Below are 14,796 nucleotides of genomic sequence, written 5' to 3' on the forward strand. Positions count from 1 at the left end.
AGACACCAATTTAAACAGAAGTTCTGGTTAAATTGCCTTTTAGTACAAATGCTGTTTTATTCCTCCTTCTCCTGTGTATTTGTCAAGTAGAGATGTACAACTGAAAGTACTGCTCAATGACAGATAATTTTTTTTTTGTTAAGCATCGGTATCCAGGCTAGAATTCTAAGTTTTCTATCAATCTTTGTTGTCAGATTATCTATAATTGTTACAGTCTTTTTGTTACTCAATGGCATGTGGTACATGCAACATAATGTCAAGTATGACTATACACAAACACACTGGTGTTTGTGCATTAGACATCACTACTTTCTGACAGTTTAGGTCTTTCAGCATCTGGCATGCAGATATTACTGGCCAGGATCTTAAATTAATGTGGATGTTCATTTGAATATTGTTACATTAACTGGTATACATAGACTTATGGCAACACTAATAAGGCTGTTGTAAGGTTGTACATGCCGTATGCTAACTGTGACTGGGTAATTACAAAATAAATATAGTTCTGGGAGTTTAAGTGCAAGAATACTGTACTTCCTCAAAGCACTGGAATTACTGTAATGTCAAATGGCCCATCACTTGACAGTTGCTGTGAGGGAAAAAGGAATATCTCCCCTCCCCTCCCCTCCCCTCCTTTTCTTCGTGTGAAGATTAAGCTGAATTCTTCACTAAAATACATTCTCTCTATTCTGTGGCAGTACCTACAAGTTAAAAGGAAATCTTTGATCCCAAATCACAGTTGTTCTTCTAAAAGCATTTCCCTGATGTTTTCTTAAAGACTTTTTCTGAGTTCCCAGAAGTATGGAATATTCACATCAGCTATTGTATGAGTGTTTTGCTAGCATGTCATACTTTAAGAATATGAACAATGATGTGATTTGATTAGGATACAAAATCCAAAGAAGGGAACTGAAACACTATTTTTACTATTTCTGAATATTCTAGCAATTGTACAGTGTGCAGAGTAAAAACATTTACCTGATACAGATTCATTGCAAATGGTTCACTGAAGGCATATTAGTGATGGTTATCAACTCTAAACTGATGAGGTGCTCTATCTGGCCTTCACATATGAGAAATTCATGGTTGCTCCCATTCTTGATGGATGTTTTATTCATGGACTACTATGTTAAGCTAATATAAATTAATTTTCAAATCTTGTTCCAAATATACATACAGTCCCTTATTTCAGTTTTGGGCAGGATAATGCGCTGCACAGATAGAGAAGCAAGTCCAAGACACAGAGGTTTATAGTATGATCTTTGGGTTCCTTGCTGACTTAGCCAAAAACATCAAGTCATTTTGTGCTTAGAGTAGAGCCTAAAACCTCAAAATTTGACACACACCTGAGTTCTGAAATAGTGGAGATAGATATTTATCTTATCCTTTCCTGTTTTTTTTATGATAGAGAATTTTAGACTGACCCTTTTCTATTCATTTTTATTTATTTAAATTTAAGTGTATCTAAAATAAAAATATCAGGCTTAAATATCTAAAATATACAGCTAAGGTCTTATTTTGTCATTACTAAAGGTAAACACAGCCTGTAACTGCAAGCTTTTCAGTCTATATTTTCTGAAACTGATAGTCCTTGGTGGCTTTAAAGTAGCTCTAATCATGTAAAAATGTAATTAAAGAATTTTTTTTTTTAGAAAAAAATACACGTGTATTTTTTATAGATAGCCCATAATGGCTCCAGTGTGTAAACATGTAATTACAGAGTTTTCTTAAACGCTTGCTATTTACTCAATAGGCCGTGAGGGCTACAAAAGGAGCTTTTTATTACTTTGCAGATCATTGAACTTATAGGCTGCATAATAGCTCCTCTGAAACCAACACGCGCTATTTTAATGTGGGTGCTGTGTGGAATCCACATGCTTGCATCCCATTTTAAAGAGAGAATAGTAAATTGACCTTCTCCTAATAAATAAATAAATAAATAAATAAATAAATAAACAAACAAACAAACAAACAGTATGTCTACCCTGTAGGAGTCTTCAAATATTGTTCTGAAGAACAGAAACCTTGACTGATTGAGGGAGATAAGGTTTGGAGTTTTGTTAGGTATTCTGTGACTTTTATTTTTAGGCTGTGTATATGGGAGCTGTTAGGTCGTGACCTGAACCGGTGACTGAGCACCTGGTGAAGGGGCATAACCAGCCCTAGGAGCACAGGTTGAAGCAATTAACTGGTACAACTGGAAGGAGCAGATGCAGGGTCCGCCTCTGCCTAACCTTATTTAAAGGCTGGCAGCTGAAAGGGAAGCAACTTTACATGAAGACTGCTTTCTTTGGGAGTTTTCAATGGGCCCTGATCCTTGGAAAGGGGTAAGTTATTTCTTTCTTATTACTGACTCGTGACTACTGCCTTTCTTGGTTGATACAAATCTGGTAAAAGTCAACGATATTTTCTGTATCCTGTTCTTATGCTGTGTGACTTTTTTGCAGCTAAGTAATGACTATCTTAACACAGACCATACAAAGAAAATTTTTTATTTCTTCTGGACTTTTCAAGTGTGGATGTGGGGAAGTTGCTGATTCCTGAGTGGATTAGGGATGGTATAGAGAGAATCTGTCTCCTACTCATTGTTACTGGTAGTATTCAAGAGTGTTTTTGTCCTGTTCAACTTCCCGATTTCAGTCCTGGGCCTGATCAATGAGGTGCCTGGCATACCAAGTGCCAGGTATGAATGGAGAGAAGTCAGTTTTTCATGCTTTAATGTGATAAAGAAAACTTATATGGAGGGACACAGCAGAAATTGGATTAAATGAAGGACTGTATTTGAAGCACTTGTCAGACTGGAATATGATACAGTTGATGATCTGTGTCAGGGAAGAAAATTATGTGGTCAAAAGGATGGGAGAAAGAAAGCCTTTTGTTAGTTCTTCGGAGGTTGTTGTATAGTTGTTAGTTGGTTGTGGGTTTTTTTGTATTCTAAAGAGGGCAGTATGCATTAGTTAGTTTTAACAAGCTATTTCTACTTAGTGTTGTGAAAACTAAAGTAGTATTATTGAGTAGTGTGGGTACAAGATGAAAACTTCCATTTTCATAACTTCATTTAACTTCTCTGATATGTAACTAGCCACATCCAGATACCCAGGAAATTATATGTGAAGAGTAGAAGTGATGCAAATTCTGACTAACAAGACTAATGAGCTAAAAAGCAAAGTATCCCCTCTTCTTTCATCAGAATATTTTTCTTTTTTTCTTCTTTAAGAGTTCTTGTCTACCGAGGGCCTCACTACAAACTGAAACTTCATCTCAAAATAAATCTTTCTGGAAGGAGGAAAATGGGGATTTCGGTGTGTATTGTAAATAGCTTAATTTCAGATGCAAGATGCTTGCAAATAAGGAATGAAGAGTTTGGAGAGTAACTGTGCCTAAGTATGAATGCTAGTGTTCAAGATAGAGAGTTAATTAAGATAAGAGTTCTTAAATAGCAACTATCTGTTAGGATATTTGAGATGACTGTATTGTGAATTAAGAGTCTGATGTAATGTCAACATACATGTTAAAGGTGGATACAGCACCATGAATTAGGAATAACAACATTGTCAAATTTTATGAATGTATTTCATGTTTTTATGACTTAGCATAATGATGTTTTGTTAGCTGTCTAATTTGTTGATGTTCTATACAGAAGGGCCATTAGATACACTGACATAAAAACATTTTCTATCAGTAATTCACAGAAGAGTTTATTAAAAGGCAACATTCATAATATCTTATTGGTTCCTAATTCAGTTTGTAGTTTGTTAGTAGTTGCACTGATTGACCCTGTCTTGGTAGAGATGAATAACCTTCTCTCTCTTCTCAGCCCTTGAACTGACTTTTCCAGAACCATCAAATTAACACACAGGTTGCATTCCCTTTATCTTTTTTGAAACTTGTGCTAATGTGACAGGACTGTACAGTCTAGAGCTTTTTCAGACTTGCATTCTCTTGAAAACATATTTTGCAGTCATATATGCAAGTAAAATAAAGGCATAAAAGAAACTCCCTATTCTCTGCTTTTTTCTTTCCTATATTGTTTTCCCCTAAAAATGCTCGGATTGAAAGTGAAATAGGTAAAAACCATGACACTTTATTTGTCAGACTTCTAAACCTATCTCATAAGGGCAGGTTGGTAGATGCTTTCAATGCCCTTCAAGATGAAGTGTGTTCACATTACCTGTTTGAAAGATTTTATGGAGAGTGGACTGAGAAACCCGAAATCTCATTTTCCCCAGGAAGCAGCATCTGAAATGCAGTTAAGTATTTAAAAATGACCCATTGAGATAAAGCTAGTTACAGCTGCAGGGGAGAAGGGGTAATAGTGACTTGATTTGTTCTTTGGAATTGTCCTTGAAGTTCAGAGATCTGACTTAGGTTGAGATGAGTTGTCCACAAGATATACCTTTTTTGTTTCTTTTCACCACAGCTAGCATAAGATTTCTAGTTTAGATATAACTAGCTCTGAGGGTTCTGAAGTCAAATTATACAGATTTCACCATGACTGTACTCCTATGAAAGCCCTTGTGCATCTCTTTTTGTGAATTTATTGAATGCTTTGCTTAGAAATCTCCATAATCTTGTGTGCAGCAACTTTTAGAAATGAATACTTTCGTAAGACAAAGTAAACCATTGTGTACTGAGTATAAAGTCTTAGTTACTACAGTATCAATATAAGAAGCATTTTAAAATGTATCTCAACAGTACAAGCACCAGTAGGAAGAGTATGGAAAGTATTTTATCCTAGCAACTAGTACTTTGCTAATCTGTTTATTTCCACACCAATTCCTCCTTCAGTGGATAAAATAATAATAATAATAAGGATAAATAAGGCAAAATAATAATAATAAGGATAAAATCATAATCTGTTCCCCACATCCTAGTTCTGTTAATGCTCTTTTGTTTTGTAAAATAAAGAGTTGTATTTCTGATACCACTCCAATCAGTGTAGAAAAATGCTGTTTCCCTATTTAAAAACAAAAAACAAAAAACTTGAGCAGCAACCATGTACAGGAAGATTGCACTCAAGTCCTAGGCTGTACCTGGTTTCAAAATATGTTTTGTTTGTAGGATGTATAGATAAAAACATCTCAATTTCTTCAACTTTGAAATTTTTTGTCGTTATATTAAGGAACATATTTTAGCGAGGGAGAGTACTTTTAGGTATAAGCTTCAGTGTCTCAACCTCCAGGTATAGATAGGTAAAGCATCGTTTTGAAAAAAAATAGCCATGGCTTGACTGTAGCAATGCCAATATGCCTGTGACCTTGTAGGCCTCAGTGCATTTGGCAGTAGCAGGAAGGAGAGTCTTGAAGGGGGTGGGGGAGTGTGCAGCCCATGTAATGGGGGCCCACAGAAAAGCCCTGGGGTGAAGTAGACCTGCATATGTTAGGAGTGATTTGGTCAATAGTAGCATGCTACTGAGCTCCAGGCACGCAGCAGATGCGCAGCTCCCTTTTTATGACTTGCAAATCTTGTGACTTGTAGGGAAGGTTGCTAAGAAGTCAATTCTTTTTTTTTTTTATGGGATGTATTTCTCACCAGAATGTATTGGCATTTTTATGAATTTAACAGAACCCTGAGACAAATGTGAACCTGTTGATGGGATGATGGGATTAAACACATTTCCAGTGAATAACAGGAAATTGTAATCAGCCTCTTTAGCTATTGTAAGAATCTTAAGGGAAGGACACAACAGTAGAGGATAATTGAGGGGAAAAAACATACAAACAAAAACAGCAAACCTGTCCTTTCAGCTACAGCTGGAAAGCATTGTGAAACAACCATTAATGGTATTGATGGATCTTTTGAGCAGCTGCAAAATTAACAATGAAGTTTGCTGCACTTGGGGGGGAAAAAGAAAGGTGGTTAAGATCTTGTAGAAACAGTTTGATTATGAAAGTGTCTGTGTACCAGGTTAGGAATAAAAAAAAAAAATAATTGTGAAAGTGTTTGTTTAAAAAAACAAAACAAGCTATCTAAACAAGCATCATCTAGACTGACAGTTAGATGCCTCAGTTTAGATAAAGATAGATTCAATGCCAATGAGTTCTTCGAGGCACTGCTGTCACTGAGTTTAATTTAATCCCTATCCTCTGGTATGTTTTAGCCAAAAGCAGAGAGGCTTAGGAACTAGTATTGTTCCAATTAGTTAAACTTCCTGCAGTATGCACAGCAGCAGAACCTAAGCACTAAGTTGTGTTTTGTAAGGATCAACAATTAATCTGACCAGACAGTTTCTGTCAGAATGGTCTTTCAGAAAATATGCTGCTACTTCTAAACTCTGGTTTGGGTGGAGTTTGTCAAGTGAATGATATAAAAGCAACCACACTCTCTTATCCAGATTTGTCTTCCTGGGATAACTGGTGCTCAAATACTTCTTTAGAAGCTGAAACTCAGCTTACTGTCTATGCTGTTCTTAGTTTAAAACACAGTCTCCCATGTCTCAAGGAAGTATTCAGATCTTAAGTTGATTTACTCTTCAGTATTCTTTCCTTAGTTTGTTCAAAGATTTTCTTTTAGTTCCAGTTCAGTCTGTAGAAAGATTTTGAAACCTTCATGTTTTCATGGGAGTAAAGCTCAGCTTCTCGCACTGCTCTGTTTGTGCCAACTGATATAGAGCAGAGCAATCCCAAAGGGATATGTGCAACTTGCCAAGGGAAGAGTCAGTACAGATGGTAGCAGTCCTTTTTTTTTTTTTTTTTTTTTTTTTTCCTCTTGGAACCTGGGAACAGAACAGGATATCTACTAATGTTGTTGTTAATGCTCTCAAACTGACATACAGATTGTAAACTGTTATGAAAATATATGAGACTGGAGGGAGTTGTAAACATTACTGAAAGAAAGTGATTTAAATGAATAAAAGTAGTAGTGATGGTATCATCATTCAGTCTGACAGGGGAACAGTGATTTAGTTTTGAGTAACATGCCTGGTACTGTTGTCACATCTCGGCTCAGGAAGGTGACAGTTGAGTTCTACACGGGGAGTACCGGGACATGTGAATAACTGAGTCTGCTTTATTTATTGGTATGCCTTCAAGAACTTGCCAAAGAACTCCCAAGCTTGAAAAAGGGGAAGGTTGCAGAATAACGAGCTTTTGACTTAAAAGAAACAAAAAACAAACTGTGCAATCTTGCTAGTAAGTAGGCAGAAGGAACCCTGTTTTCAGTTGAGGAATTTGCAAACATTCTGATTCAGTGTTAGTGATTTTTTTTTTTTTTAAACAAACAAAAAACCCCCAGTGTTTTGTCATATTACATGTTATATTTATTTAAGATTAATTTGGGAAAACATAATAGGAATGTTAAATGGTGTCAGCTTGATCTTCAGTTGGCAATGTGTGGAAATCTAGCCATTAAAACTAATGCATCACAAAGATTTCCCACTAGTGTCAAGTTTGTTGTGCACTTTCTTACCAAAATTGATGTCATTAAATCCTAATGAGTTTTGTCCTTATTCTAGGTGATTCAGGCTTTTACTGTTTTTTTTGTGTGACTTGATTTCACTTCTGGAATAGAATCAAGTATGAGTTAGATAGCTAAATCACCCAAGCAGGAGCAAATCGCAGCCCTATTCTGTATGTTTTAAATTGGTCTTGTAGCCTTCAGGTTGGTGTTGGTGCAGGTTATCATATGCACAATACAGCTAGGGAAGAAGTGTTAGCTTCTTGTCTGACATAAAGCTTTATGTCAGGAAGTTTTAATTAAGATGACCCAACCTTTTGTTTAATAAACTTCAGTTGATGCATCCATTCCAATAGACATTAGTGTGCCCAATATCTGGAAGTATGATCTATTTTTAGAAAGGTTATTGTACCTATTTTCATTAGGTATTTCTTGCTGGGGGGAATGCGAACTGTTACATTTTAAAAGCTGCCAGTAGTCATAGAATTTTCTTTCTCAATTCTCTATCGCTATAATTAGGACTAGATTTAAAGACTAAATCTCTGGTTTGAGTATTAATTCACAGGGTGAGGAAGGTAAAATAATTCTATCCTACCAAGAAGCATTGTATTGGAAGCAAATAGCCAATGAAGTCGTGGTTAGACAACACAAACTTAGTCAGGTGAAATTCTTGAACCACATAAAATCACTTTGACTGCTGAGCTTAATGCTGCTGTGGGAGCTACAGCTTAAACTTAACCAAGAATGTCAGCTGAATACTAGTGTGACAGACTTTGGGTCTGTAAGAAAAGAATGTCTCTAGAATAAACTGGAAATGCTGAAGAAAGCATAGGGGATTATGTGTCTGAACAGCTATTACGTATTTTAGAAGTCACAGTTGGGAAGAAGCCTATCCCTTATTACTGAGATGAATATCCTGTAAGAAGGTGCTGCTCTCAAAAGAGGAATATGAGCAAACACTAAACTATTAGAAGTAAAATGAGCTAATGAGATATCATACATATTATTCAAAGAACTTAATAAAGATTGCCCTCCCCCCCAAAAAAAGAAAACAAACAAAAAAACCGTGTAATTTGGTAGCAGAATTTGCCACAAGGGAAATATTATCCTCTAATTGTTGTTAAGTATCTCAAGTAACTGTGAGATGTGTTCTGGAACTCTGTGACATCTTAATAGGATTTCGGGAAAGGAGCTGTGTGTACTATACCTGGAACAACTACATTCCAGTAAACAAATCTTTCTAGCTTATGTTCGAGAGGCTTTGTCCACTCTGGGTAAGCCCTAGCTACAATGTGAATTTCTTTGATCATTAATGGGACTAAATATCATTTTGGGGAAATACTATAGCCAGAAGGAGGTATTTAATAAAAACAGATAATGAAGGTATCTAGAGTAGCAAAATAATAGTGAAACTTCTCACTATGCAGAGACAAAAAAAATTGATTTGGCAAATAAAATGAGGTACTTTTTTGTCGGGAAGACTGGTCCTTCTTCTAAGAGACAGCACCCCCACTTTATGTAGGTATACAAAGACACACACACAAAGTCATATCCATGATCCGTACATGGAACTCCAAAACACCAGTGTTATCAATTAAGTCTGGATTTCCTTTTTGCATACTTGATGCAACTGCCTGAAATATTTCTTATATTTTCTTTTAAGAATTCTGTAAATAAAATATATCCTCCTATGCTTTCATGACATAAAAAATGTGATACAAATAATGAAAAATTAGAAATCTCATTTTTTTTCTAATGTCTTTCATCACATTGATTGAACTCTTCAGTGAAGTGAGACAAAGTTAAGATCTGTTAAATGTGGAATGGTTCGAAGACTATTGCATACGTTTTCCAAGGAACACGTACTGTTTGTGATGCAGGTATTTTAAAGCATGAGGTTAAACCAACTGAAAAAAGATTCAACACTTCTTTGCAGCATGGACTTTTCAATTGGTATTTTGCTATGTGGAAATAAAATGTGTTTCCAATTTGTACTGCAGTAGGAGCTGTCAAAAGGGATTTAAAATACTAAGCACCTGAAGTATTAAGGAGCTTCTGTATAATCAATAACTATACCTTGTAACATCCTCTTTTGGAAAAAAAAAAAAGCTGCAGAAATGATCTTTTTTTCTATTTTTGAATGAATCTTGTTTTTAAAGAAATTAAATTTTTTTGTTCAATAAGCGTTGATGATATTAAGATGGGATCTTGATTGGATTTCTTTTATTACTCAAGAAAAAAACATATTTGTGCTTAATCCAGAGGTTATTTTACAATAAATAGTTTTCAAGTGAAAGAGCAGTAGGTATCTTTCAAAAGGTACTGTGGTAAATATTTTCTATGTCCTTTCCATCAGTATCTATTCTTTGTATTTTTTGCAATCTTCCATCAGTGATTTGAGCAGATCCTACACTTAGCTTTGAAGGATAAAATTTAAAACCTTTATTAAGCAGGAGTGGTTAACTAGAAACTTTCCAAAACTACCTGAGTTCATGTTTTCTCTACAGAAAGGAAGCCTATTCTTGAGTCTCTAAAGATTAATTATTGTCTTATTGGAGTGTAACAAATAGTAGCTGTGTATTCTGGCTTCCAAGATAAAGCAGCAGAATCTCTCTATCTCCACATGGGCAGCTTTTTAATGCTTAGGGGCAGGATATAATTTTTTTTTTTTTGCCAGCTTTACACTGGAAGTAGATACAGATTCATGAACAGAACCCACTCCACTGTAGCGCATCATTCTGTTTCCAGTCTGCATTTCTGCCTTGTCCTGTTTGGCTGTTTTCACAGCTGTCAGTTCTTCCCATTCTTTCCCATATATGTGCAGTAACTTAAATTTTAAGAATTCAACCTCTGATACTAATGTTCTCTCTTCTACCCAGACTTGTTTGTGATTTTTTTTTTGAATCTGAGAGATTAACTTTGTGAAACATTGCTCAGAATACAAATTAGCAATCTATTTACCTCAATCATTTGTTTAGCCCAGAATGTATTTCTATTAGCACCCTTGTGGAAACTAACATAGAAAAATGATTTCCTCATGAAAAGCAGAAAAGGTAAAATTCAGAGAGATTATTACTTTCCTTGCCTGTGTATCCTTTGGGACCAACCAACTGGAAAACAGTAGTAAAATAAATGTGATCTTTAGGGGGAGAAAAGAAAATTGGGATTGTGGACTACTCGTGGTTTCCCACATGACTCTAAAGTTTTATTTCTTTAATTGCAAAGTGTTTTTTATTGAATTGTAGGCATTGATGGAGTGAAATATGGCAGTAAGTTAGCCAATCCAGTTTAACTCTCTAACATAATTTCTTCACAGTCATTTGCCAAAAGAAGTGAAACAACAATTTCATTTCAGAAAAGGATACATCAGCCTTTAAAAAGTTTTGGAGCTCTTTTCTTTTATTTTTTGACATCTTATGTAATAAATTCCAGAATTGAGTTGTTCCCTTGTGATGAATAGAAAGCAGCTCCTCTCAGAAAGGAAAACCATTAGGTTATCTTATACCAGGACGTAATAGATCTTTGGTATTAACCTTTTCCTTGCCTGATTTCATGTTCTTACTCTTTATTAAGCATCTTTAATCAGAATTAGTCAGTGTACTTAGCCTGAGTACTATTTTTTTTCTTTCTGGAGGACAAACCAAATGCATTTATGGTCATCTTTTATTTGGCTCAGAACTGTGTTTTTTGAAGTGAATATCCTGTACTTTCCCACTTTCAGCACAGTAGTTCCCAATGAAGATATGGACTAAACTAGGACTGCTGAGAACAAACTATGATGATTCTTATTGTGAAAGGAAACTCTGGTCTTGGGATGAGATTAAGAGTGAGTTCTTTTCTCAAATGTGTGGATATCTGTTCTTCAGCATTAACTATTTTGCTCTGCAAAACAATCTTCAGTACTTGCTAGTGTGGATATCTTCATTCAGTTCATAGAGTCGTTTGAGTTGGATGGGACCTTTAAAGGTCTAACTCTTCTGCAGTGAGCAGGGATACCTACAGCTAGATCAAGTTGCCCTATCCAGCCTGGCCTTGAATGTGTCTAAGGATGGGGCTTCCACCACTTCTCTGGGCAACCTGTTTCAGTTCCTTACCACCGATATGGTAAAAACAAATAAACAAAACTTTTTCCTTATATCCAACCTAAATTAAGTATTTTTCTTATTTGACTTCAATATTCTCAACGCCTCTACTGTAGGCTAGGGCTGAAACTCAAGAAAATTCTAGTTTATCATAATCACTGTGAATGACATTAGTCTTGTCATTACTGCCCTCTGTGGCTGTGTCTGAATCTCTGAGATGTGGAAATAATTTTTGCCCAAGTTTTTAAGTGTTCATGTATAGTAAATGTACAAGCAAAACCTTGACGCTCTTGCTGCTACTGAATTTCAGACAGCCTGTTTTTTAATACCCTGAGCATGTGTCTAATAATAATAAAAATAATAAAACATAATCAGGAAATGTGAACAAATTAACATAATGTCATTTGTTTTCCTGTGAAGAAAGATTAGAGATACAGCTCAGTCAGAAAGCAGTTCCAGTAAGACCTTGAAGGATATTAGACATTATATCACAGTAAAATTGTCTGAAAGAGGATTGATATTTCGCTGAAAGAAATAGAAATGGATGCTTTCTTTGTATGGCCAGTAGTCTTTACATTTATCTATTAACTCTGAGAGAATTATGTAGATTACTCAGTGGTAGAAATGTTGTCATCTACATAGGTATTATTTGTATTTTTATTTACTTTTATGCATACTTTGTGAAGTTAACAGCATAACATAAAATGCTGCCCTTATCTTCATGTTGTGGATGCAGCTGACTGAAAGCATTGCGTAACTTAGCAATGCTAAAATAATTTGATTCTGACAGAAACAAAAGCAGCCTTTTTTTTTTCCAGGAGGAATTATTGATGCTGAAATAACGTTTCAACAATAAAACATAAAAGTGATACCCAGTCAGAGATCATTAAAAAGTATCCTGACACTTGAATCAGACCATGTATTGTAATGCAGATTATATTGATTTCGTTTCAAAATGAAACTAGAGTTTCCCCCCAAGTGATAACAGGTACAGAATCTCTTTGAATTATGGTGGTGAGCAACAGGGTATTTGGTACATCTCTCTTCTCAAAAACTTGAGATCAGAAGGTTATTAGCTGGAGGTTTTCAGACTTCTTTCTGGAAGCTCAATAAATTATTAAGCAACTGTATTCATACTATTTTCAGTACTGCCCATAGATGGATTGCATTTTTTCTCTTAAAAAAAAAAAAAGCAGTGCTGTGCTTTTACTTCTCTTGTAAGGCAAAGCATAATTCATCTTGCTCTTTTCAGTGATTAAGAGACATTGCCTTTACTCAACTAGAGGCAAGGTATCCTTTCCCAAAACCTAAATTCAAGCCTTCCTCATTATGGTTCTCTCAAGGCTGTCTGAACATTTCTTCTCCTGCCCTAATGTCCTAATGTTATAGCTCTTACCTTTAGTAGATACTGCATCCCACATCCTTGAAGGAGTAGTAAAGCTGTAACAGAATGGCATATGAAGACTATGGCTGCTACAATTATCTTCTCATGTAATTGCTGTGAAATTTTAAAGTATCAGATGTAATAGCAAAGTTCTCAGAGTTAATCTGATGAATCCACATCATGAAAAATTGAGTCTTCCTACCATTTAGGCATAGTGATCTTTTATTTGTGTCCTGCCAACTGAAGCCCATTGCAGTACAGCATGTTCAGTTTCCATGACAATTCACAGAAAGTTCTGTGGGAACATACACCAATACACCAAGGCTGATGAGGTGCTCTTGAGTTCTGAGAGACAAATGACTGTGTAAATCTACCTCAGTTGAAAGCCAGTAACAACAAGCCTGATTCAGTTATACTAATGTGTCTTGGGTTGTTTTGATAGACTGAAGCAATCTGATGATTATAGAAATGACACTTTCTGTGTAAGTGGTAACAGTAGTCAGGGCAGAGCAATTATTACTATGTGAATCAGCTACAGTCTCTAAAGGGAAAGCTGAACTTAGAGAAGAGGAGAAAATTAAAGAGTGAATGAATCTAGGGCTTTATACTGATCTCTACTCTTGTGGCCTTTGATCGGGAAACATCTGTTGTTAAGGGAGACCACTGGAACTCAAACCCTTATTGATTTTTCACTGCTGAGGACATAGGGCCTCAGCCTGCATCTAAATGCTGAAGTACAAATTCTGGGTGATTCAGTGCTCAGCTCTTCTCCTCAGCACTTTCTTCTGTTGCAAAAATTGCATATTTGTGAGCTGGGACTAGGGAATGGAATGAGATCAAAATTTCCAAGAAGCTGGTGATAGTACCTTTAAGGATCACAACAATACTAAAAACTACTGTAGATTTTCATCACTTTTCAGAGAAACTGCATTCAATTTCTGCTCCCTTGATGTCTTGTGCCAGATACGTCAGGCTTTGTTTCACATTAGATCTGGCTTTGAAAAATATTATTTTTACCATTTCTTTCCCTGAAAGAATTTCAAACTAAAGTGAAAGAGCTGTGATTCTATTTTTTTTTTTTTTTTTTAAGCTTGATTTAGTACTCTGAAGCAAGCACTTTTTCTGTACTCGTATATTCTTACTGTTATTGAATTTAGCTCTTGTAGGAAAAATAACCTTTCAGGCTGTGTCCCTATTCCAGAAGAGGGATGATGTGAGTATCTACTCTTTGTCCCTGGCATTACTCTGTCAGCACGTTCACCTTACATCCAGAAGCTCTTCTTAATCATAAAGAACAGTTCTTTCTTAGGTCTGTTTCATCTTGGGCATTTTTGCCATGCCTGTTGTGATGGTATGAAGTTGCAGAGGTTGGATTTTTATTGTGGCATTTTCTTAATTGGGATTTGGATTGAGTCTGCTATATTGTGTCATGTAAACTAATGAATATGGAACGCAGTGCAGGCAGTTCAAATCATTCTACAACTTTAAGTAGCCAATTTCTGTCAGTTCCTGTCAAAATTATACCTTTTATAATTTTGGAAGGATTCCTTATAAAATAGAAAAAATGTAGCAGAGCTGTATCCCCCATATTGTGCCAGAACTTCAGCTGAATGTGCATTGCTTAGTGCTAGTATGGTAATTTAGCATAATTTGTGTATTTCTAAAGGAAAGAAGGGGAGGCGTCTGACCAGGTGCAAGTCTAAAAGCCTTTCAGTGTTGTTAAATTACTGGATTTGAGTATAGATTGTTGAAAGTTGATTGAAAGTAAGTTAAAAAGGATTACAGGAAAAACAAAATCTAGTACCTTAAGTTAGTACATTTTTTTTCTTAAATGGTGTAGATTTTTGTGTCAATGTCTATGAGATTCCACCCTTATAAAGCTTTTTGTTTGTAAAGCTTTTCCTGAGGGATTATGCAGTTTTCTGCAAACACAAA

The 14,796-nt window shown here is 35.6% G+C and overlaps 1 protein-coding gene across 2 annotated transcripts in view; it reads left to right on the forward strand.

Moving 5' to 3' along the window:
- Window positions 1-14,796, forward strand: part of NKAIN2 (sodium/potassium transporting ATPase interacting 2) — a 502,256-nt gene that overhangs the window by 31,727 nt on the left and 455,733 nt on the right. Inside the window, exon 1 of one of the 2 annotated variants that reach the window (XM_042886396.1) lies at window positions 2,271-2,327. The exons of the other annotated variant lie outside the window; for it this stretch is intronic. Within the exon in view, the coding sequence (XP_042742330.1) occupies window positions 2,304-2,327 (24 nt within the window). The 5' untranslated portion in view covers window positions 2,271-2,303. Of the gene's footprint in view, window positions 1-2,270; window positions 2,328-14,796 lie in introns of those variants that run through there. 2 annotated transcript variants of the gene reach the window in all.

This window comes from Lagopus leucura, unplaced genomic scaffold (assembly GCF_019238085.1).
Source record: "Lagopus leucura isolate 7727_CA_CO unplaced genomic scaffold, USGS_WTPT01 Super-Scaffold_73, whole genome shotgun sequence".
Lineage (NCBI taxonomy): Eukaryota > Metazoa > Chordata > Aves > Galliformes > Phasianidae > Lagopus > Lagopus leucura.